The following is a 25,859-nucleotide window of genomic DNA, read 5'->3' on the forward strand; positions in this document are numbered from 1 at the left end:
AAAAAACTAATTTTCCTCTAACTCACCATTGAGAGGTAATTTGGTCATGAAAATTGTTATTTATGCTGACGTGGACACCTTTATTAAGAAGCATTAACAGTGCACTAACGGAATGTGAGTTTTGGAAAATAAAAACCTACTGACATGGTGAATTTTAGACATTTTGAAAAGTTGTGGTGAGTTTAAGGGAAATGTTGAAAACTCATGGTGAGTTGTAGACAGTTTCCCTTTTCTTAATGATTTTTAGCGTTTTTTCAATCTCCACTTGTTACTAGTTTAGATGATATTAATTGCATGTTGTGTTTGTTGCAAGTTTTCATAGAAGTTTCTTATAAGTATCAAATCAAATGGTTAAACTTTTTCTAAATTAAAATGATTTGTAGGTTGTGGCATAACTCCAATTTTAATCAAAATTCATTCAACGTTGATCCCAATTCTTAAGAAATCCAAGGGAAAATTACTGATATAGACATTTCTAAGTTTCAAACTTGAATAGGAAAGTGAAATAAAATATTCCCAACATTTTTTCTCCTACTGAAACTTGAACCCACTAGATCCTCTTTCTATTCAATTTTTACCCAACTACTCCTAAAATTGCTTTTCATACATCTAAGTAGAACTCCACTAATTATTATTATTATTGTTTAGTATATAAATTCACAAAGAAAAAACAATCAAGTAGTTTGTTGCCTCATTTTTCCTTTATTTGTGTTTTTATTTATTATGAGCATTGGGAGATAGCCCACTTCATTGGATAGAAAAGGAGTGATGGGACTCTCAGTATTTAAATTTAAATAGATTTTGGATTTGTAATGACTCCAAACACCAAAATGTGCAAATATAAATATATACTGTACAAATATATACTACATAATACAAAATACAAGATTTTGCACTCTGCATATTTGTATTTGTACTCCTTCCAAACTGAGCTAAATGTGCAAGATTATAATAACTTGCATTCCTTAACTTTTAAACATCCAAAATGTGCAAGAACATGATAGCTCACTTCCAATGTTGATGGACCAAGGTAAACTTCCAAAATGTCCAAGATCATGATAATCACTCCTAGTGTTGATGGACTGAGTCTTGTACTTTGGTAAACTTCCAAAATGGGCAAGAACATGATAGCTCATTCCCAATGCTGATGGACTGAGTTCGAGAAGCACTCTCAGACTTTGATAAACTTACAAAATATGCAAGAATATGCTAACTTATACTGCTATCAACATTATTATTATCACCATTATTGATTTAATTATTTTATTTATTATTTTAAGAGACAAAACATGTTTGATATTAAACCTGGTGATAAAGTTTAACCGATTTGTTATCATCTAGCTAGCAGGGATAATCCATTAAACATGACAGTCAACAAGGCTCACTTTAGGTTGTCTCTCTCCACAAACAACCCTTTAAAGATTTGGGTTGGAGACAGTATTGGATTCCTCCCTTCACCCCTCTCTTGGTTCCACTCCATTACTTAGGTCAAAACTCAAATTGGAAAGAGCTGTGCATAGAACTCGTCCAGGTAGGGGTGTCAATTGGATTGGATTTGATCCAAGCCAATCCAGTTCAATGTGAGTTCATTATAAATGGATTAGGTCCAATCTAATTCAATGAATATTTTGGACCATTTTGAACTGGTCCAATTCAATGTCTGAACCATTTAATCTGTTTAAATTCATGTTAATTTAAATTGGTTTCAATCCAAATCCAGTCCATTGACACCTATATTCTTATCTTATATCAATGGACCAGATATTGACTTAATCTAACCTAATACAATATAAATTTATTACGGACGGACCAGGTCCAATCCAATCTAATAAATAATTTGGACTGGGTTGGTCCTATCCAACATGTCTTGTTGGTCTGTCCAATCCGTCCAAATTGATTTTGGACTGGACGGGGTCGAGTCCAAAATCGGTCCATTAACACCCTTACGGCTAGGAGTCTGAAATAAGGGTAAAGAGGATTAAATGTCAGTGCTAGAGCTCATTCTTCTTCAAGCTGAATTCCAACAAGTGGGGTGGTACTGGGTTCCCCCATGGTTCAAAGTATCGATACAATATGTCCGATATGGGGTGTATCGTATCGTATCTTTTGAAAAAGATACGGTCTGAAATGCCAGTTTCCAGGTGTTTTGGACCCCCAATTTTTTTGAATAATAAAAAACATGCTAAAAGCTTCCCAAAAAACCAAAATATGAAAAAAAAAACTAAAAAAAATAAAGTTTCGGCCGTTTCTAAGTACCGATACGAGTCGTATCGTATCAATACTTTGAGCCTTTACTACTTCCCCCTTCACACCTCTCATGGAGTCAACAATCTACTTAGGGAAGATGGCATCAACAACAGATGCCTAATCCCCTTCATTCCCTGGCCGAAGCCTTGGATAAACTTCTGAAAATTAAAGACAAATAGAACAAAGGCCTTAGAAATGATAGTAGCAGCTTAGAGACTTACCTATGCTTGTATTGCAATGAGGGAGGATGAGAACCTTCGATGGAGAACTCAATGTGCCTGAACTCTTTTGGGTCATTATGGATCACACCTTCCCTCTAGCGGCCTTCACCTCCAATGCTCAATGTTGAAAACCTGGCCGGAGATGCTATATGGAGAGGAAACCAATTTTGTTGGTTTGGTTAAGGAGGACCTGTTCGAACTGTTCACGGTCCATTCATGCAGCCCAACCGTAAGGCCATGGCTTCCGCCATCTTCGCCGAGTTGGGCCCTTATGCTTTTGCTCTTATGATGGGATTTATCTTAATTCACCAAAAAAATAAAGCTCCTTTTTCTCACAAAAAAATAAAAAAAAAAAACATACATTGCAGAAGCCTTTTCTTGTAATTTTAAAAGACTAAGGGGGATCCTACATGGGAGGAAGGATTAGCTGAATTCAATAGCTATTCAACGGCCTGTGAGCTCAAGAGAGTGGTTGATTGTGGGTCCTAAGACGGCTGAGGTCATAACTCAGAACTCAAGGAGTAATACATTTTGACCACGCGATTTCTGTTCGAGTTTTGACCTTTTGAGCCTTTGTCCGAACACCAGAGCTTCCCCAAATCCTTCGGGAAAACGGTTATAAGAGCCGTTTAAACGGAAATTTAAAATTCCCGGGAAAACAGCAAACCAACCAGAAAATCTCAGACTCAGAGCATGGAGGATCCCTTCCGGGCATGGGAGACGCAGAGAGGGACGAACTGGCCAGAAGCTCCCTCAGTGAACCAGAGCGCTTTTACTCGATACACGACACTCACCCAAGAGTTCCGGCTGAACAGTCCGGTCTCTGTATCTAACCGTCCCAACTGTAACAAGAGAATCATAGAGTTACTGAGAGCGATCTCAAATGCAAGGAGCAAAAGCAGAGAATCTGAGGCTGATCGTTGCTACAGACATGTGATCAGTGAGCGTGTCAGGAGAGACAAGCAGAGGCAGAATTATGAAGCTCTGCATTCCATCCTGCCCCCTGGCACAAAGGTATTCCTTGTCTGTAACTGGGTGTGAATTGTTCTTGCAAAATCTCTGAAGCAGCTTGAAAACTATTGTAATCTGTAGTGGGTTTCTTATTTTCTGTTGGAATTTTGAAGTTTCAGTGGTATTATCTCTTGATCAACTTTGCGTCGTATTCTGCTATTCTTCCCCTGTAGAATGAGAAAATCTCCATTGTTCGAGCTGCGACTTCGTATTTACAAGATCTGGAGAAGCTGAAGGAAGAACTAGAAAAGCAGAACCACGAGCTCGGAGTGAGCTTAGCAGGGAAGGCCGACCAGACGCAGGATTCAACCAAAAAGATTAGATTACAGGTTTGCAATCCATCTTCGGCAATCGATTCCATGGTTTGGGTTCTTAGATGGTTGAAGAGTATGAACTTGAAAGCAAGAAAGATCGAATCGAAGTTCTCTGCGCAGGAGTTTTCAGCAGTTTTGGAAATCGAAACCGAGGTGGGGTGTTCAAAAATTGAACTTCTTATTAAGAACCATTCTTCTTCCTCATATTACAAAGATATATAGTGTTTCTTTCTATTTGGATGAATTTATCTCTTAAATTTTGCCAAAATTTTAAAATATTTTGAGAGTCCAACTATGGTTCATTTACGAATATTCCTTTCACATTAGATCAAGAATTCAATCAATCATGTTAAATATGTCACATGATTTATTTGATTTTTCATTAATTCACGTTTCACACGTCAATACTTTAACAACATTCAAGATGTCAGCCGTGAACATGTGGTTATTCAATTAATATTAGAACTTCCGGTTACTTTATTATTATTATAATATGAAATCTGAGATTTTCTGTCATCTTTGATTCTTAGCTTTGAATGTTTGTCTGGGACTTATCTTGCCTGTACTTTTCCAACTTTCTGTGAGTCCTATTGTGATAGATCGAAGCAGCGACTGTGGAAAAAGCCATGCAGTGCGCTCTAATGGAAGTTGAGGGGAAGCTGGCATTTGACTTTGTGGAAAGGGAAGAATACAGTGGGTCACATTAATACAAACTCATGATTGAAGACAGTTTTGATCAATTAAAGCAAGTTGAAATATTATTATATGTTGACAAAGAGAAGAAAAAGAAGAAAGACCAGAGATGTCTTATATTTTTAGCATATGAAAATTGTGTTATTAAATTCTTTCTTTTTTCATGCCGTCCTTTGGGCTTTTTAAAGCTTAGAAGACCAACACTTTGTCTCTTTCTATTTGGCAATGAAAGACACAACCCCTGCCCCAAAAAAGTTCGCAAAAGTCCAAATTAGTGAAAATTTTTATCTTTATGTACCTAAAATCTTTTTAGGGGTTCTTATAGTTCAGTCCATCCCTGAAATCTTAGTCATCGTGCAGGTGAGATGAATCCTGACCATGGATTGATGTTAAATCCACAGGTAGGATGTGATTTATAGGGGGGCTACTAGTAGATTAGGAGGGGGCTGTAATTTCAAATTTCTGAGGTGGACTGCAGTCTACTTATCTCAATCTTTTATTTAATAGTTTGGTAGTACTTACCAAATGGTGGACCATAAATCTTTAAATACAAGACCCCAAAAGCTCATTACATCTTTTAGCCATTTGGACCGGTGGAAAATCTTCCTAAAATGATTTGCCAAATGGTACCTCAAATGTGAAATAAAAATGGGGATTCTAGCTGATAAGGGCAACTTTTGGGCCCTAATATCAATAAAAATAATATTTTTAACATGATTTTTATAATAGGCTAAGTAGGGGCAGAAACAATGTTAATCTACTTCTTCCTCCCGACCACCAAACAAGTCTTCTCTCTCTCTCTCTCTCTCTCTCTCCCCCCCCCCCCTTCTTCTTCTTCTTCTTCTTCTTCTCTACATCTGAGTTGTTCCAAACTCAGAGCAAAACTTCTATGAGTTATTCTTCTGAAGCAGTTAGAAGAATACATGAAACATCATACCAGGTACATGAATCGACAGTTTGGTTCCAGTTAATAAACCTGTTAGAGGTATCTAAAGCAGTTTTGAACTTCATTAAAGCTTGGACATCAAGATTGGGGGAGATTTGTTCGGTGGTTTGAAGGAGGAAGGAGATGAATAGTGTTTCTGCCCCTATTTGATATATATTTTTTAAAAAATAACATATTTTAATAATTATATTAAAAAGATTATTCTTATTGATATTATGACCCAAAAATTGCCCTTGTCGGCGGGTTCACTTGATCTGAACCCCACCTGACACCCAATCAAGATGGATTAGGTCAAGGCGGGTTTACTTCATTGATATGGCCTACTTCATTGCATCATTTACATGAATTTCTCAGAAATAAAAAGATAAAATTAAAATTAAATTAAATTACAATACAATCTTTGTGCCCTTTTGAACCACACATTTGGTAGCATCATTTTAATAATGTGCGGGGCTTATGTTTTAAGCTTGGAACCTAGGTTGGGCTGGACCTAAACTATAGCATTCAAATCTTGTGCACTGCACATCAGACTTGGAACTACTATTTAATAGCCCTTTTATTTCAATTAATAGAGGCAATTTAAAAAGGGATACCATGTTTCATTGAAATCTTTCAAAAAAATAAATAAATGTTATAATGATACATATTCTATCATATTTAGATTTGGTTCCTTTAATTATTATTTCATGTCGCATAATTATAGTTAATTTCTCTTTTTGTAAATTCTGTTCCCTTTGAATGGGAGGAAAATTTACATTTACAATGGTGTATGCAAAGGTGAGGATATTGAATTCAATCACAGTTTGTCAGTTCGAATTATACCCTAATACTGATCCTTTTCATGTTTAATATCTCCTCCTCTTCCTCTCTCTCTCCCCTTGTGGGGAACAGAGTTCACATATGCACCTCACAAGGGGCATCCTACAACACCCCACGGCATATCCTCTTCTTGTATTGAGAATATCTCCAGATGGTACATCATTAATTCTGATATTATCCTTAGAAGATATTTCCAATAAACGGTGGGATATGCTATAGAACATTGCGGGGCGTGTGGGGCACAGATGTAAATTTAGATAATAGGGGGTCGACTTACATAAATAAATCCTGTTCCTCCATTTTTCTCTATTTAATGGCAATGCAAGAACATCTACCGACGCTTTGTTGTACCCACAATAAAACACGGACGCATCAACAATGGGGCAATTGTTTTTAATTCAGAAAACTGAATAACTTATTTTCTTTTCCTTATTTGACAGATGGTGTGTTCACTTCTAATTCTGTCCTACCTATTTTTTGTATGAGCAATGGAGGTTTTGGCTGTGTGAGGGTGGTTTGGTGCTGTGTGAGGCGGTGAGGAGGGAGGTGGAGAAAGAGGGAGGGAATACTGTGTAGGGGCGGTGAGGAGGGACGTAGAGAAAGAGAGAGGAAATGAGAAATCTAAGTTGTGCAGGGCCAGGGATGAAACTTGACGTAGAGAAAGAGGCAGCAATGAAACCTGAGTTGTGCATGAAACTTCGAAAGGATCAGTTGGGTTTTTTATCAGAGGAGAAACTCCGTCTCGAAGCAAAGCTCCCCTGAAACTTGCTCGAAACCAGAGCTCGCCTGAAGTAAGGTTGGCTGCATGCATCTCGGACCAAATCTTGCTTGAAACTAGAAGCCACGTTGGGATCTAAATCCACAAGTAGTGATTCCTCTGCAAGAAGGACGCAGACGCAGACGGAGGCGGAGGTGGAGAGAGACCAAAATGAAGACTGAGACGGAGGCGGAGGTGGAGACAATAAAAGAGCAGTGATATGCTTCTTTTATCTTCGTGAAATTTTTTATTGGTTATGTTTTATTTTGAAATTTTGAAGAATAGTGGATGGTAAATTTTACATTTTATTTTTCCATTAGCCCTTAACAATGTCAATTGTAAAAAATAATAGGGGTATTTTAAGATAATTTATAAATAATAAGAATAGAATTAGTCAATTAACTAAATCATAAGGGTAATTTCAAAATTTTGCCCACAGAACCATCACATCAATACATATTCTTTTTACACCCTTAATTACCCCTTTCCAGTAAACATTCTTGCTTTGGTTTCCAAATTCCAAGGATTGTAATGTTTCTTGAATGTATTGAATGTTTTCAGGGTTTGAATAAGTATATCAGTTCTTTTTCACCATGACACTACACGTTGATGAATAGAAATTGGGATCTGCTCCTAACACCGATCACGAAGCCACATCCCACCTGTAAATTAGGAACATTTTCCATAATCTATCTATAGAGCAAGACGGTCCATGCCATCATGCCTCTCCTTGTTCTATTACCCTGACCCTCAACTCTCTCTCCTTTCTCCTCTCTCCATTCCACCACTACAATTTTGCCAATTCAACATTCTTTCTCTCAATTCCTTAATTAACTCAATATATTACCCATAATATCTCCCCTTTCTCTCTCCACAATTACTCACGTCTCTCACTCTCTTTACCCACATAACTAATCTCCTTAATTAGCTCAACTCTCTCTCCCTCTCTCTCTCTCTCTATCCATGTAACTATTCTCCTTAATTAGCTCAATTCTCTCTCTCATGATGCCATGTCGCCACCCTTCTAATATTGATAATCAAATAACGTGCATTACATTTCCATATTAGGATAGTTTATCTCATCAGCGAGATATGCATCCCATAGAGTAGAGCCAGTTACAATTCCTTACAAAATTGGATAGAATATTTTGGGAAGATTTTAAACAATCTTCCATTTTCATATTTTCCTCTTCCATTGCCAAGAACAATATGAATTGCATTAAAATCTTGATTCAAAACCTTGCAGACCTCATTCTTGTGTTGTATAACACTAATGATTTACATAATTAACACTAATCAATTTAATTAGCTTTATTTACATAATTAATAGTAAAATGGTTAATCAGGATTCGGGATGGGGAATATGGTCTCTTCCATGAACCCACTCTATCTCCATTCAATTACTTATCAAAAACAATAATTTACTTATTTTACTATTAACTAACAACAATCATTTAAATTTAATTACAAAATAATAATAATTTATTAATAATAAGTATGATTTAATTAACCTTAAATTAGTAGTAACAATGCATTTATTATTTTACTGTGGATTACTTTCCTTTGATCTTATTATTTGGTTTTCAAAATTTATCGTGAATTGCACTGGCCTTGCTAGTAATAATAATATACAATTACAGGAGATGTGCCCAATGTTCAACTAGAGGAGTAGATCCGGATTCAATAAATAGGGGTGTCAAGGGGTCAGGTTTGGTAAGATTTGGCCCTGTCCAACCCCAACCTAAAACCACCACGGTCCTACCTAGGTCCAATAATCAAAATTGAATTATTCAAGCTGACCTGACTCGATCAGTGAACTTTACAACTCTTTAGCCAAGGTATGTTTATAAAGCTCTATTTGGGAAGGGTGTACATACAAATATGTCTAGCGCAAAAGGTCGTATACATCCAAATTAATACTCTTCCCAAACTGAGCCTTGAAAGGGTGCAAGTACGGTATAAATAGATACAAAATGCAAGGTTTTATACTCTACATATTTGTATTTTATATTATTTTGGATGTTTTTGCACTATAGATATTTGCAATTGTACTCCTAAACTGAGCCAAGTTTCATATGATGTCATGCCAATAGGTAGGGTTTTGCCGACTTAAAACCAAATGAACAAGATGTTTCATAATTCAATTATGCCAGGTTATGTTAGACCTATGTATTTTTCTTAAAAGAATTGGAAAAAAATTGAAAAGTACAAAAAATAAATTCTTATATATTTTAAGTGATTTTCATAAGAAAAAACTATAAGATGGATCAAATTCACTCATCTAATAATAACAATTTAATCTGTCTATTGTAATGAGTTTTTAGTAAATTGGAAGCTTAAAATTTATTTTGATGTATTATTAATAAAGATATTGTATGATATCTACACTCCTGGTGTTGTTGGTTGTAATGTATCCTTTGGTATGAGTCATTAACCTCAACATTTTTATACATTTTACACCTTATTCATGGATATTTCAACCTTTGATTTGGTATTTATTGATGTATTTGTAGGATTTGAGAAGTTTTTTTTTTCAATGTTTAAGCATATTCATATGAAGGTTCAAAATATCGATATAGATTTTGATGCTTTTTTTTTTTGGCAACCGATTTAAGGGGGCCAATTTAGGACTCCTTCACCCTTGAACCGGTCAGACCTCAATATACCCACTGTAGAGATGTATCAGAAGTGTCTCGGAACGATTCGTATCGATACTTTGAACCTATAAATCATATCTTTCCATCATATGTATCACGTATCCATATCCAAATCTACTAATGTGATACTGATATTTTTATCGTATATGATAATAAAGGGGTCATTGGGTCAACCGATCATTTGATCCATGACCCGATGGCAAAATCATTTTTATTATAATAAAGTATAAAATGACAAAAAAGTGAAAACATTTGAATATGAAAAAAATGCATTCATTTTGGTGGATAAATAAATAGTAAGTACACAACCTTAATTTGTGTGGAATGCTATGCACATGCAAGGTAAAAAGGGATGTGCCCAAACCTTTTGGCTCAGCCCAGTCCGAAGATCGAAAATCTAAGCCCACGGTCCGGACCGGATCGGCCGATCCAATTCTTACCCCAGAAAAGGAGAATTTCCTCCCTCTTACTCTTACAGCCTTGCAGCAGGGAGCGAAAATTAACTCCGCATAGAGAGATCCAAATAATACAAGACTGAAAACTCCACTTCTCTCTCTCTGTCTCGCACTGTTCCTCTTTCTCTTTCTGTGAGTTTGTTGTTTAGGTCAATGGTTTACATTAGCTCGTGGGACGAATTCGCGGAGAGATCCATACAATTGTTTCGTGCGGATCCCCAATCTGTATCCTGCGTTCTTACAGTTATCCTAAGATTTTTTTTTTTTTAATTTAATGAAGAGATATTTTGCTTATTTTAATTTTAATTCTTCTATTCTATTTTTTTCTTCTTTTTTTTTCTAGATTTTTATCTCTTAAATGGTTCCCTTGATTCAGTTTTGTGTTAAATTTGGGATATAGTCGCGGTATGTGATGAAATACAGGCACTGCGACGGGAAATTGGTCCTCAAAGTTACCGACAATCGAGAGGTATGGATATATTTATAATTCATTTGATCTCCGTGTTCTTTGTATGGTTAAATCTGTCTGCAAGTTACCATTTTGCCTATAAGTCATTGTAATGAGTGCCCTTTCTATCCTTTGCTTCTCTTTTGATGAATGTGACTACATTTTCTTCAATTGATGCTGTAAACTCAATGAGGTAACCTCTGTATAACCATTTGATATCTAATTCTGTTCTTTTTTGTCTGTCGGTCGTTCGGTTAGTTTGCATTAGGTAGAAGTCTAGGAATTATAGCTCTTTCTGTGTTGCTGTAACTGGGAGGGGCTTTTCCTGCTATGCATTTTATGTAGTGCGTTCATATTATTAAAAAGAAAGATATGCTTTGAGGTAAAAAGGACAAACAGCAATAACAAACAAAAAATGAGTACGATTAAATAGAAAAAAAAGAAAAAAAAAAAAACAAGTTGCTTGAATGATTAAACACCACCAGTTTTGTCCCTCTTCGTGAATTACCAACTTATCTTTTAGGTGTGGAACATGGATTTTGAAGGAGATTTCACCAAGTCTATGTTTGTCTCCGCTGCCATTGGCAGATGGCAGCTTAGAGGTCTCCAAATTTCATGATTGAGATGAATGTGTTTGATCCACTTGTGCAAACACAAAGATCAGAATAAATTACGTGTGGTCAAAGGAAATGTTTCCTCAAAAAGTGGGGACAGTGATGATTATACTTGTACGGCTTCTGCCTTTAGGGAGATGGGACAGTTGAGAAGTTCAAGGCAAAGAAACCGGTTGGCAAAGGAAGGGTTTGAAGTGATCATATAATGTAGCTAAAGAAATGTACATGCTATGTTAGCTTTTTATTGGAATGTTGGGCACTCAAGAAATAACTAGATTACTAGAGCTTAAATTTCACTAAAAATAATGAAGAATTTGGTATGTTTAAGGATCTAACCGAAATTAGAAAGACAAATAGATTTAGATAATGAAAGTAGAAGAAATGGGAAATAATTAGGTTGAGAAGAGATAAAAAAGGAACAGAAAGTGACAAAATAAACACAATATGAAAATTTTCTAGCATCTTTTTTTGTTTTTGCAATTTGTCTGGAATCTTGGCAGTTTTTTATTTTTTATTTTTAAATCATTTTTGTGGAGGTCAATACTCATTGAAAAGCCAAAATTTAATTCCTTGGAAATAATAACACATCTTTACAATTAGCATAACTGAAATAATAACAATGAAATTCTTGGGAACCCAATAGTGGCCTTACTTGCACAATATTAGGCCTGTTCAAGGGTTGAGGTGGGTTGGTTTATTGAGATTTTTCCAACCGACCCGACCTGGTCGGGTTACCTGAAATTGAAACCGAAACTGACCCTGTGTTAAGCAAAACCGACCTGGTCGGTTTGAGTCGGGTTGGGTCGGTTTCGGCTCTAAGTTCAACCATGGTAATAAATTGGTAGATTGGAGAAAGAAGACTGAAATTTGATGTAAAAAAGGACACCTAATTCTATTAGAGAAAGAGGACTGAAATTGGTAGGGGGGCGGACCAAGTTAGAATAGAAGTTATCAAGAAAATAGAAAGTCAAACTGTATTAGAGAAAGAAGACTGAAATTTGTATATTTCAAGAAACCTTCTAATCTAAGTAAAAAAGGACACCTAATTCTAATTGTAATTAGTTGCCTATTTGGTGTAAAAGACCATAAAAACTAGGATCCTTCGATTCTTTTCTTTAAACTTTTCCAAAAAAATTCCTTGTCTAGTTGTCTTACAATACTTGCCATTAATGTCATTCCTAACTAGAAGACTAGTAATTAAATTAGGTTGTAACTAGGATAGAGACAACTTAGTTAAGTAGGAACTAAGTAGGTTGTAACTACTAACTAGGAACTAACTACTAACTACTAAGTCGGTTCGGTTCGGGTCGGTTTCAATTTTCACATATGAAAACCAAAACCGACCCGAACCATCGGTTTCTGATTTTTTACAACCCGAAACTGACCGGTGCTGAAGAAAACCCGGCCGACTCGGGTTGGATCAGTTCGGGTTGGTTGGTTTGGTCGGGTTGGGTCTTCATATGAACAGCCCTACACAATATAATAGAAAGTCAGTACTTTTGTTTGGCCATGCCTATTGAAGATCAATGACTGCACCAGTGAAAAAGTACTGATTTTGACCAAGAAATGAGCTATGGAAGCAGCAGTACACAACCAAAAAAATGTGGATTGAACTTGTTAGTAATAACCTGAGGAAATAATGTGAACTTTTGCCCTACATAGAGCAGAATGGTGGAATGATCCATTGAGCCAACCCTACGTAGTTGGCACATGGGTGAGTTGAGCCGCATATCAAACTTCTTTTCAAGTGACATCTGTTCAAGAGACTATGGTCTTTTAGAGACTATGGCAAAGTTCCTTTAAACCATTGAGAACCTAGAAAGTTATCTTCTACAGATTGTGTACAAGTCAAAAATTTAGGCAAAAAAGTTGAAAATTAAAAAGGAAATTGCAGGGAAATGAGTTTTAAAGTGAACCAAGTACAATCAATTTCATTAGGCCATTACCCACTTCAGCTATCTGGTGTGGTCTTGGGAGGGGTAGACTGGATACAGTCCTAACCTTTGGCATTTTTTGCACAAATCTCTCAGACTTGAACTCATGTTCTCACACTTGACAGCCCAAGATTTTATAATTACACCAAGTAATGGGCCCTAAGTACAATTGTTTTCATGTTTGATCCAATACATACTGTAGGAACAGCTTCCACCTACAAGTGAGGAAATTTTTAGTAGTCAATCAAAGGAACTATGTTCAGGTATTTTATCCGAATAGAATTGAGCTTTTGCTTTCATTTGTAGAGAATATTACTCTGAATCTTTCATTTTTTCTCATTTGGTTTCATTTCCATGGTAATTTTCATATTTCTCAGATTAAGTCAATAAATCTTATGCATAATTTGGGAAATTTTATTTGTAATTCTGATTTAAATGGTCACTACTCACACATTTGAGATGCATTTTCATGGAACTACTTTTAGGGTTCAATCTATCACCGCAAAATGACATGCAGATTATATTTGTACTGCATCATAACCAATTTGACTTTTCAACTTTCATGACTTGAAACACTATAGCTAGGAAGTTATAATGACCTGGTTCACTTGGGCACAGTACCTGATGCAAGTGGTCCAAGCCAACAACCCATGATTGGCAGCATGATGTGAAAACCATTGTGTTGGCTACAACAAACTTAGAATGAGACATCTATTACTCACCCCACAAGAAAGGGTCATCTATTGATAGAAGGCCAGGAATTTCTCATATTAATTGAGCTAGTAACCTTTTCTGTGTTCTGCTCAAGTGTTGATCTTATTTTCAGGATAGTCTCGGTGGTGGTTTATAAATTGTGAATAAGTGTTAAAAGGAAAATAGTTCGATTCTAATTCATAGGGTTCACATTTTTAAAATGTGGTAAGTAAAATGTATCAAGAGTTCTAAATGAGTAAAATTTATTTTTCACTGTAATAGTAATAGGTTAGCACTATGTTTTCTTTTAGTAGATTCTTGTGTCTATAGATTATATGAATTGAACTAGATGTCTTGAGGTGGTGAATGTTTCTGACTCTGTTGGAGGGTGTTATACCAATTATTCTTGTTGACTTAATTGCTTTAAAATTTCATTCTTTATTGTGTTGTGCTAATATTATGATCTGATAAAATCTTGATACATTGTGTGGTGTCTATTTCATCTTTTTCATTATTGTGATTGAATGGCCCCTCAATATGCTATTGTTCCTCCAAATTTACTGAATGTCATCTAGAGGGTGTTTGGTACTGTGGGTGTTTTTTCATGAAATGTTTTTTCCTTGATAATCATTAAAGTGATATTGGATTATGTGCACATTTTTTATCATTTGTTCAAGCCAGTTAGGCACCAAATAGACAAAAAGGTAAAAACAGTTACACCATTGCAAGAAAAAGCAAAATAATGTTTCTTGCAATGCTAGCTCCCACATAAACCAAAGTGTTTAAAGTAGGTGTTTATTTTTATAAACAGCCCAACCAAACAGAAAAGGTAGGTGTTAAAACCACCATGCTTACTTGGTGCTGATGTGGAGAATTTATAAAAATAAACGCCCATGGTTCCAAACACCTACTTGGCCATGTCTTTTGCAGCATTTCTACTCTTGGCATGATTTTTTTGCTTGGATGAATGGATTATGTTCAGTCTCTTCCATTGACCTTATGTACGTATCTTCCGCTCACCTCATGCAACATCAATGGTAACTTTAATTGAAGAGCAAAAGGGGGAGGGGGCATGTACATGAAGGATGTACAAAAAAGCATAAGACAAATAGAACTTACATTAGAAGAGTATTTGCACTATACAAAAGAAAAAAGAAACCCTTTCCACCCCTGATTTTGCAGGAGAATCAGGCACAAAGTTAAAAGCCCTTGGAGTCTACCTATAAAAACCAGTGTTTTAAAAGGCATGGGAGGCGTATGCCAGAGGCGCTGACACCTCTGAGGCGTATGCCTCATACGCTTTTTTCATGAGGCGTGCTAGAGGCATATGCCTCATGTGCCTCATGCACACCCCATGTAAAAAGATAGAAAAGAACAAAGAAAAAGGAAAAAAAAGGAAAGGAAAGAAAAGAAAAGAAAAGAAAAGAAAAGAAAAGAAAAGAAAAAAACTTTTGACCCCCCTCCTCTTAAGTAGGCTTATGCCTCTTTGTGTTCGGGAGGCTTACGCCTCTTATGTTCTGAACAATGCGTCACGCCTCTAGGTAGTGGAACACCTCGTGTCATGCCTCTGTGTTTTAAAATATTGATAAAAACTACCCAACTCTGCTGATATCTTCTGGATCTCATTCAGAAAATGATCAAGTTCCAAGGATAACCCTCATTCCTTGCAGCCCAGTTAATAACATTTCTTAATTCACCCTGAATCTGCAGATGTCTGGCTAGGATTGATCTTGCAGCCCTTAAACCCATCAGAAGGTCTCTAACTTCTGCTTCAGAAACATCGGCCTCACCTATAGGACCAGTGAAAACCCCAGAGCAGATTATCATTAGCATCTGAAATATGGGCCCCAATTCCAGCAGGTTCCTGACTGCCATTACTGCCTCTACAGCTACCATCAAATTTCAAACAGAAGTCACAAGCAGGCTATGGATCAAAGGAAAGATGAGGCTGAGGGTCCACCCTAGAAGTGTGCAGCAACTAAACAAAATTTCTGCTCAGATGATCAGAGCTGATGCCTCTAAATTGAGGGCTTGACAGAATCCAAGAGGAGGAAAGATGCAAAACATTCTATTTGCTATTATCCACATGAGGAATTCTGATTATTGAAAATTATTTTATTTTGTTCCTCCCAAATACACTGCATGACAGTGTGAGGAAATACTCTCCAAAAGATTTTGTCTCTCCTTCCTAAATGGCAACTTGCCCATTGCAAAATAAAATCAATTACCCTATTGTCCCACAGATAGCTTCTGCATGAAGGATAATTACCAAAGCCTGCAAGCTACAGGACAATTGATGAGGAGGTGGCCAATTGATTCCCCATCTTGAAGCACATAACACATACATGAGGGGAGATATAAAGGTTGCTACTTCTTTTCATTTGAATGTTGTCATGGGTATCTATCCTTTCACTAACCACCTCCCAGATAAAGAGGGAAGTCATGGAACGAACAGACTCAATCCACCAAATTTGGTATTATAGTGAAAGAGACAGAAGTAGGGGGCCTAAACCACAATCATTCAATTTTGATGGTTAATGTGCCAGCTTTAATGCTTGACCTAATGGCATTGATGCACATTTTGGAACCACTGAGGCTAGGTTAACCACCATATTGAAGAGAGTAAAGATGGTCATGTTGAATCAACTTTAAAGGACCCTTCTTTCCCCTATCGAGGAGGTGGCAAGTTAACTCCTGTCTTGATCAACATATAGGGAAAATAACTTCAAAAGGTAGATATAATTAGGATCAAGTAATAAATAACTTTACTCTCTCTTGAAGACAAAAGGCAAATGTAGCTGAGGTGGGGATGACAAACATAGCAACAGAGTCTTATTCCCAATCACTAATATTTCTTCTCAACCTTAGAATTCACGTTACATCCTCCACTACTTAATCACAATAAGTTCTAATAACCACTTCCTGATAACCTGCTGGCAGGATGATGGAAGTAAAAGAGTCTACAGGTTTGTCATCACACTGAATATCATGCTAATGTTTTTTAAGTTGCCTTCAAGACTATTAGTTTCTTGAAGTCTTCTAGTAACTTTTAAATGCCCTTCCACGCACTGATGCTATAAGTGAGCACTATTTCCTTAAATGCCTAGGCAAAGTAGTTTTTCTCCATTGGCTGACCTCCTTCCAAAGCATCAATGCCATTTATTGAGAATAGCTTTGTTCTTCATTATTATAGTGCATAAGCAGAGTCCTTCCTTCCATTTACAAACCATTTCCCATCTAGCTAACTCCAAATCTTTCAATAATGAAGTTTAGCAAAGATGAAGATCTGTAGTAGACCTGTTCACAGGCCAGGCTTTGGGCCCAACTTTACACTGTTTCGGGCTTGGGCCAGGCCCGTTCAAATTTTGGCAAAAGCCAAGCCCAAGCCCAGCCCAGCCCAAGCCCAGCCCATGAACAGGTCTACTCTGTAGCTCGCTAAAATGCAAATTGGGCAAATGCCCATCTTGCATCCCTAGGTGTCTGATCTCATCCAAACTGAGTAGTGGGTACCAATTTCCCCTGCAAATACTCCCCATTTAGGTATATATTTTTAAGCTACATAATACTTCAAAGTATATTAAAATGCATCTTAGGTACTCTATATGCTTGTGCAAAGCTCAACAGAAAAACATAGTGTTGCCAATATATTTCTAGAACAGCCCACTTTAGATTTAGATATCATCTTGGAGGTTTTTAAAGTGTTCACCTGAATTTAAAACTGTTGACTCTAAGTGGTTGAGTTCAGATAATATTATTCTCAAGGAATTAATCTGTCTCTCTGCCTTCAACTAGCTATGGGTCCATGAAACTCATGATATATATTTGTTAATACACGCAGCCTCCTTGTCTTAGTTTTTCTAATTTAAAGTTCTTAAGAATAATTAAATGACAACAATTTTAGAATCTGATATATTATTGACCAAAATCTTGATAATATTCATGATTCTGTCCAGACATTTTAAAATAGCCAATCAATCATCAAATATCCATACATTATTGACTGTGGGCTCTATGGAATTCAGGGGTTTTAACTTGAATTCCATAATCTTATTCTTGGCACACAGTTTGGAGTGGCAGATAACATCCCAATCTCATACACATGAAGGGTGGGTGGGTCAACTGATTGCTTGATGAGTGGCTTACCATCACTGGATGATCTAGCATGTTTAGTAATCAAGGCTTTAATTTCTTCCAATGTTACAACTCACAAGACCCAGCCCAGGCATCAACCTCTTTTTCTTGTCAAATGGTCTAACCATCTAGACTGAATTCCAGCACAACCAATGTTGAGAAATAAAAGATAAATAAATTAAGAAATAGAAAAATAAAGGTAACACACCCATCCGCCATTTATACTAGTATATTAAGTCAAGCAGCCCTCCTAGAATCTCCATGAGTCTGCACACGCTATCCACTTACCCATAATCCTTAAGCCTTAAAGTTATATGAGGTTAATTTTGTAATTGTGGACGATAATTCTAAGTACATATATAAACAATTGCCTACATTCTCCCCAATTCCATGTAGCTTGCATTTGCCACTCTCTAATGGGGCCATTACTCAATGTTAGTCTTGAATCTCTGTAGGAGGGGTGAATTAGATATGGACTTACACTTTTTTTTTTTTGCACAAAGTGGCTATTATTGGACTTGAACCTTCTCATGCTTCCCTGCCCAAGATGATGAGTGGATATTAGCAAGAATTTTAAGGCATCTCACCGAGTTGGTTAAACATTAATGCCAAACGAGAAAGAAGCTGAAGACCAACTGAAGTAAAAGAATGAAGGAGTGGCAAATAATCTATAGAAGGAAGGGGCAGAGGAAGCTAGAATAGAAGGTATTGAGGAGGTAGGAGACAAAGGTGGGGAAATAGAGCAAGAAGAGAGAAATAGAAAGTCAGATGAAAGAGATTTGATTAGTGAGGATTCTGTGGCAGCATTTGTACAGAAGTTGAGGTGTAAATTGAAAGATCCAAATGACCTAAAAATGTTTTTACAAAAAAAAAAGAGAGAAGAAACTAAGGTTAAAAGGAAAAAATTGAGTGAAGTTGAAAGGTTGATGAAGGATGTGGCGGAGATAGAAGCTTTGGTGTTAAAGGCGAAAGGAGGAAAGGGAATAAGTGAGGGAGGAGTAAGGGGTCAAGAACAAAGATAGGTGAAGATCATAAGCTGGAATGTTAGAGGGTTAGGGAGTGCTAGGAAGAGAGCAATAATAAAACAGGCCATCAAGAAAATAGACCCAGATGCAGTACTGTTGCAGGAAACCAAAAGAGCATATTTTGACATTAGGTTGGTAAGGAGTGTATGGAGAGGTAGGGGGATTAATTGGGCGGCTCTACCTTCATGGGATCTGCAAGGGGTGTTGTGACAATGTGGAAGAATGAAGTTCTTGTAGGTAAGGAAGAATTGATAGGCCAATATTCAGTCCCATTGAAGTTTAGACAGATGGAGGATGGATTTGAATGGGTGTTAACCAATGTATATGGACCGAATAACTATAGAGAGAGGAGGCGGTTATGGGAAGAACTGGCTGATATAAGAGGATTGTGGGAAGGGCCTTGGTGTTTAGGAGGTGACTTCAATGTAATCAGATTCTTGGAACAAATAGTCCTAGGCAGAAATCGACCATGAGTATGAGAAAATTTAATCAATTTGTGGATGCCTACGAACTTAAGGAGACCCATTGTCCCATATTTGTTATACTTGGTCCAATCTTCAAGTCAACCCGATTTGTTCCAAGCTGGACAGATTCTTATTTTCAAATGACTAGGAAGAACATTGGGGGAACTTGAACTCTAGAGCACTTCCAAGGGTAACATCCGACCATTGGCCTATTGTAATTTGTAAGGAGGAGGTGAGAAATGCAAGTCCCACACTTTTAGGTTTGAAAACATGTGGTTAGGACAGCCGGGTTTCATTAAGAAAGTCAAAGAGTGGTGTTAGAGAGCAATCCAACAGTGAAATGGAGAGGAATGCAGTTTCATAAAAGGCTCCAATATCTGAAAGGTAGAATCAAGGAGTGGAATCTCTTAGAGTTTGGGAGATTGGAGGAAAGGAAGCAAATGGTGACCACACAAATTGAAGCCTTGGATAGCAAGGAAAGGAGGGGTTGTCTTATAGTAGAGGATAAGGAGCAAAGGTGGAAATTGCGTAAGCAATTGGAGGACTGTCTTCCTCAAGAGGAAATAAGAGACAAAAGTCAAGGTGTAAGTGGCTGAAAGAGGGGGATAGGATTACTAAGTTTTTTCATGTTGTGGCAAGTGGAAGAAGGAGAAGAAATTATATCTCAAGTCTAGAGACTAAAGGGGCAATAATTTCCAACCAAAGAGAAATTGCAAGAGCCTTTGCAGATCACTTTAGGTCTATTTTTAGAAGATCCCTAAACAGTAGGGTGTGGCTTGAGGGGTTGGAATGGCCAACATTGAAACTAGAGGATAGGGAATGGTTGGAAAGGAAATTTGAATTGGAAGAGATAAAGGAAGCAGTGTTTTCTTTGGATAGATCAAAGGCACTAGGCCCCGATGGTTTTGCGATGGCTTTCTACCAGGGTTGTTGGGAGATTCTAAAAGAGGACCTAAGGCTAGTGTTCAAGGAACTTCATTCTAGAGGTGTGATTAACCTAGGGCTGAATTCCACATTCATTGCCTTGGTTCCCAAGAAAAGGAATGCAAATCACTCGAGGGATTATAGGCCGATTAGCCTAGTTAACATCCTCTATAAGATCATCACTAAGGTGCTGTCCATTAGAATGTAGGAAAGTGCTCCCAACAATCATAGCAGACAACCAAGGAGCTTTCGTGAAGGGGAGGCAGATAACGGATCAGATACTTATAGCAAATGAGAGTTTGGAGAAGTTTAAGAGATCCAAGAAAAAAGGGGTGGTATGCAAATTGGATCTGGAAAAGGCTTACGACATGGTGGATTGGTCTATCCTGATGGAGGTGATGGCCAACTTTGGGTTCGGAGACAGTTGGTGTAAGTGGGTGATGGGCTGCATTAGTAAATGCCATTATTCCATATTGGTAAATGGGACAATGGAAGATTTCTTTCAAGCTTTGAGAGGGATAAAACAAGGAGATCCCCTTCCCCTTTTTTATTTACGATGGTTGCAGAAGTTTTAGGGAGACTAATTTCTAAAGCAGATTCTAGGGACTTAATAAGAGGTTGGAGAGTTGGAAGGGAGAATGTGTCACTCACACATTTGTAGTTTGTAGATGACACAATACTCTTTTGTGAAGGAGGGCATCTTAATAGATTAGAAACCTGAAGCTCACTATAAAGCTCTTTGAGAAGAGTTGTATAGTCAAGGTCAATATGGGGGAGGGGGAGACATCTGAGTGTGCAGACATTTTGGAGTGCATAGTATCTAATTGGCTTTTAAACTACCTCGGTTTGCCATTGGGAGATAACCCTTAGAAAGATGAGTTTTGGGTTCTGGTTGTGGAGAGTTTGAGAAGAGACTAGCAACTTGGAAGAAGAATTATTTGTCTCTTGGTGGGAGAATCACTTTAATTAGGTCTACATTAGCTAACCTTCCTGTCTATTTTTTATCAGTGTTTAAGATTCCAGTTAGGGTGGCTGGCAGACTAGAAAAACAAATGATAGACTTTCTCTGGGAGCTGGGAGAGGAGAAGAAGGACCATAGGGTTAGATGGGAGATGGTTTGTAGGAGTAAGAGGGAGGGAGGCTTGGGTATTGGGAACATAAGGTATAGGAATTTGGCACTTCTAGGGAAATGGCTGTGGAGATTTTCATTGGAAAAGGATAAACTTTGGGTGAAGATAGTGGATAGTATTCATGGGGTTGCAAACAATGGATGGGATTCTGGCAAGGACTACAAGAGAAGCACCTTGGAAATCTATTCGAGCTATTCTGCCGTTGTTTTCTCCAGGGATCAGGTATGACTTGCACTTAGGCAATCTCATCAATTTTTGGGAACATATTTGGATTGGGGATTCCTCTTTAAAGGACCAATTCCCGAGTCTTTTTGCTCTTTCCACATTTAAAAATGAACCAGTTTCCTCCTTCCTTGTACCTTCTTACTCAGATTTGGGGTTTAGCTAGAACTTGGGCTTGAGAAGATAAATAAGGGACACAGAGTTTGATTGTATTTTATCCTTGTTATCCATCCTTGAAGGGGGGTATTCCTAGAGCCAACAAAGACAGATAGTAGAATCTGGACACTCACCCCCTCCGGTTCATTCACATGTGCCTCTTTCTTTAAAGCCCTAACACAACCTACTTCTTTGGGTTTGTCCTTTCCTGTTAAAGAGGTGTGGTGTCTTCTTATACCTCCGAAGGTTGGGAGTTTCTGTTGGGAAGCCTTTATGGAAAGAGTTAATATGGGTGATTTACTTCAAAGAAAAAGACCCAATAGTTGTTTGTGTCCTCACTGCTGTGCTCTCTGTAAAGCTGATGAGTTTGCATACCATTTACTAATTTCTTGTCGGTTTACTAAAGTCATTTGGGAATGGTGTACTTCTTTGCTTGGGTGCAGGTGGATCCCCCCCCCCCCCTAAATGTTCAAAGCTTATTCATTTTCATGCTGAATTGGCCAACAAAAAGGGCCAAGATTATGTGGAGATGTATGAGGGCTGGAATTTGCTGGACTGTTTGGGAGGAGAGAAACTCATGGATCTTCTCAGAAAAAGAGAGAAGCTTGGAAGTAATATTGGAGATCATCCATATTAGGGTGATACATTGGTTGAAAACCTTGGTATTGTTTGCAGAATTCTCAGTCGATGAGATGCTAAGAAACTGGAAGGAGATTGCAGAATTAACTCCAGCTAAGAAGGCATCAAACTCTTGTTGGATTCCTCCACCTCATGGCTTTATTAAACTGAATTTTGATGGCAGCAGTATGGGTAATCCAGGGCCATCCGGAATAGGGGGAGCAATAAGAGATGAACAAGGGAATCTGTTAGCTATGGTCTCTGCACCAATAGGGGCGGGAGATTCCTTGAGGGCTGAGATACTTGCAGCTCTTGAAGGGGTACAAAGAGTCAAGGATATGCATTTTAATAAGCTGATCATAGAATGAGACTCTAAGTTGTGGTGAATTGGTTAAAAGAGGATAACTCTAGGATATGGGATTACAGCAATGAAAAGAGAAAATTTAAGTGGCTGACTAAGGACATTGAAATTCAGTACAAATGGGTAAAGAGAAGTGCAAACTCGCTGGCAGATGGTCTAGCTAGGCAAGGGTGAACAGAAACTCTATATTTTGGGCTGTTTTGTAATTGTCTTTTGGTGTTCAATGGTTGTACTCGGGAGCTAAGATGGTTTATCCTCTTTGCTTTGTAATTTCTCATATTTTTAATTCAATTCAATTCACAGTTATTGATCAAAAAAAAAAAAAAAAAAGAGAAGCTGAAGGCCAAAATTTATTGTAAATCCCATAATCCTTCTCTTACAATAGTATTATGAATATATATTATACATACATACATAATTAGAAGACTCATAACCATCATGTCATTCCAAGATGGAATGACTTCAAAAATAAGTAGAACTCCCAGAAAACTTTCTAAAAATAAGTTTTTAATCAATTGCGAGTTTGACACAAATTATTAAAAGGAAAATTGGTTTAGAGCTAATACTTGCCAAAAATAAATCCTAAAGGCATTGAAACACTTGTGATCAGTTTTCATGTCAGCAGTAAGTTGCTAAATTTATGTCCAAATCACTACAAATTGAGCTTGTTGGGTAGTAATTGAACAGCCTTTTCAATTATGCTAAAATATAGCTGAAAGGAGAAGTTTAATTTCGCTATCTGCTAGATGAGTGCTAGACTTGAGATGGTCCTCCACTTCAGCTTCAAGTAGATTATGAATTAATTTTCTATTAACTATAAATATAAGCTCATTATTAACATGATATCAGCTTTTCATGATACAAATGCCAATTTCTTCTTGTCTCACATCATCAAGTGTCCAACTCCATGACCTTGCTCTCAATTTGTAAGGTTATAATTTAGGTCCCTGTAATAATTGATTCTTGTGTTCAAGCTGATTGTTGCAGCATAGTTATGGGCTGCAAAGAGGTCAGCAGTTGATGGATTTGCTACTACCCAAAATACATGGAATCATGACAATATACATGATATTTCTAGCCATATATTGCTGTCTTTCCAATAGCATCATACACAGGTTAGGAATTTGATGCCCCAAAGTCAGAAAACAGACCTGTTATTAACATGATAATTTGCCTTTTTGTGTCATGAATACTACTTTCTTATCCCATGTCATCATGTGTCCAAGCCCATGAATTTGGTCTTAATTTTAAAGGATATGGTTTAGGTCTTCATAATAATTGATTTCTGTTGTTTAATCTAATTGGTTCATCACAGGAATGAGCTGCAAAGATGCCAGCATTTGAGGGAGTTATGACTGTAGATACATACAGTTTTAAGAATAGAAACCAATTCTCTATTAGCAAGCAAAAGAATTTCATTCACAAATATTTCTAGCCTATAGTTGGGGATGCAAGACATCTTGTAGATAATTCATTTTTCTATCATTTAATAAAGATTGATACCTTTTTTATTTTTGAATAGCATGATTAGCATCGCATTAGGGAGGATTTAGTATACTAGTCTGGAGTGATTGTGCATTATGTTATTAGGAAATCTGTTCTGGCTTTGATGACCGCAATTTTTCATTTTAATGCGTAAGCATGCAACTTCATTGATTTAAGCCAAAAATAGTGTACAAGCTTACAATTAGGGAGGATTCAATGTACAAGCTTACAATTAGGAAACCATGTTAGTGTTATTCTAGCATCAGCTGCCTAACCCAATACAGTTTCATCCCTTATTACATTGAACCCCCTAAACTTGTTCAAGCTGTTTGCTGATCTATAAGCCAACTTGAAGCTAGTACCCACCTCTCCCATCAGCTTCAGCTTCCCTCATTAGTGCTTATATTGCCAAGGAGCTTGGCTGGTACTATTTTGCCAATCCACCCATCTTGGAACCACCTTCCACCTCTATATTGCTAAAACCAATCCCTATTCAGCCTTAGGCCTTTACTTGAAGGACATCCAATAGTTCAGCCCTTACTGAGTTCCGAACTCCTGTTGGTCCAGAAAACATGGTTATTATTTCTTCACAACCATTTCTAAGCACTCCTTCAATACCAACCAAACCTAAATTTCCCATGCTGCATCTATTGGAATTTTGCTTCGGCTAATTGTTGCTTGGTAGCCTCCACTCCATTGAGGGTATAGATCTAGATGTAGATGATTTTGCCACCCAGTGTCACCCTTTTACAATGCCATCCAAGGTGAAAGGAGTAATGCAGTCTAGTACTTTTAGCCAATCAACCACTCTAACCATGATATTTTCCACTATAGCTGTAGTTGACTACAATTGAGACTAAACCATCATAGCTGTAAGATGTTTTGTTTTTTGCTAGATGTGATATATTTTCGGATTGCTTATTGAGTGTTCTACGTACTTTCAGTGTCTCAAGTTTAAGACAGATCAGGCACAGGATGCTAGGAAGATGGAGAAACTCAACAATATATTCTTTACCCTAATGGCCCGGGGTCCTGATGGTATTTCTCTCTCCATCATATTTATTGTTAGATAATTGTAATTTATACCTATATTTATGGGCAACTGGGCAGTTCTTGGCTTACAATGTTCTTCCATTTGCTTCTGTTAACCTACTCTATATCAGCATTCTTCTTGCTATGCCAGACCTTTAGCATCCTCTATGTCGCCTAGATATTTCAAATTCTGATTTTAGTGGAATTTTGTTATTTCATGACAATGAACCTTTCTAAAATCAAATGCCTCTGCAGTGGATATATCAGAAGTATCAGGAAAAGAGCAATCAGAAGCACAGCCAACAAAGAAAGGAAGGGGTCGGAAACAATAGCATGCTGGCTCATGAAGGATCTAGGTTTAGATAATGATTGGATGTTGGTGGACCTTTTGAAAGCTGTTTTTATGTCGATCTAATTGGTGAAGTTGAGGAAAATTTGACAACTCCGTGATATCTGGAGCCTTCTAAAGGACTTAATGAACTACCAAATAGAGTATTGCAAA

At 37.2% G+C, this 25,859-nt stretch overlaps 2 protein-coding genes across 2 annotated transcripts; both read left to right on the plus strand.

Moving 5' to 3' along the window:
• Window positions 1-3,134: 3,134 nt before the first annotated feature.
• Window positions 3,135-4,015, plus strand: LOC148864873 (transcription factor bHLH92-like). Its single transcript, XM_088976341.1, has 2 exons — window positions 3,135-3,482; window positions 3,653-4,015. Exons 1-2 carry the CDS (start codon window positions 3,162-3,164, stop codon window positions 4,013-4,015), a joined length of 684 nt encoding a protein of 227 aa, XP_088832467.1. The 5' UTR covers window positions 3,135-3,161.
• A 5,969-nt stretch (window positions 4,016-9,984) lies between these two features.
• Window positions 9,985-25,859, plus strand: LOC148864874 (signal recognition particle 9 kDa protein). The gene is made up of 4 exons (XM_088977477.1): window positions 9,985-10,345; window positions 10,521-10,589; window positions 25,270-25,363; window positions 25,613-25,859. The coding sequence occupies exons 1-4, from the start codon at window positions 10,274-10,276 to the stop codon at window positions 25,687-25,689; spliced, it is 312 nt and encodes a 103-aa protein (XP_088833603.1). The 5' UTR covers window positions 9,985-10,273; the 3' UTR covers window positions 25,690-25,859.

Source organism: Nelumbo lutea, chromosome 3, assembly GCF_056320005.1.
Source record: "Nelumbo lutea isolate HS-2025 chromosome 3, American lotus-T2T, whole genome shotgun sequence".
NCBI lineage: Eukaryota > Viridiplantae > Streptophyta > Magnoliopsida > Proteales > Nelumbonaceae > Nelumbo > Nelumbo lutea.

Excerpts from the sequence above, each read along its gene's own strand:
- LOC148864873 (XM_088976341.1), top strand. The coding sequence starts at position 3,162 with ATGGAGGATCCCTTCCGGGCATGGGAGACGCAGAGAGGGACGAACTGG. Across the intron at positions 3,483-3,652 it reads TCCTGCCCCCTGGCACAAAG|AATGAGAAAATCTCCATTGT; the intron begins GTATTCCTTGTC and ends CTTCCCCTGTAG.
- LOC148864874 (XM_088977477.1), top strand. The coding sequence starts at position 10,274 with ATGGTTTACATTAGCTCGTGGGACGAATTCGCGGAGAGATCCATACAA. Across the intron at positions 10,346-10,520 it reads TTCGTGCGGATCCCCAATCT|TCGCGGTATGTGATGAAATA; the intron begins GTATCCTGCGTT and ends TTTGGGATATAG. Across the intron at positions 25,364-25,612 it reads AATGGCCCGGGGTCCTGATG|TGGATATATCAGAAGTATCA; the intron begins GTATTTCTCTCT and ends ATGCCTCTGCAG.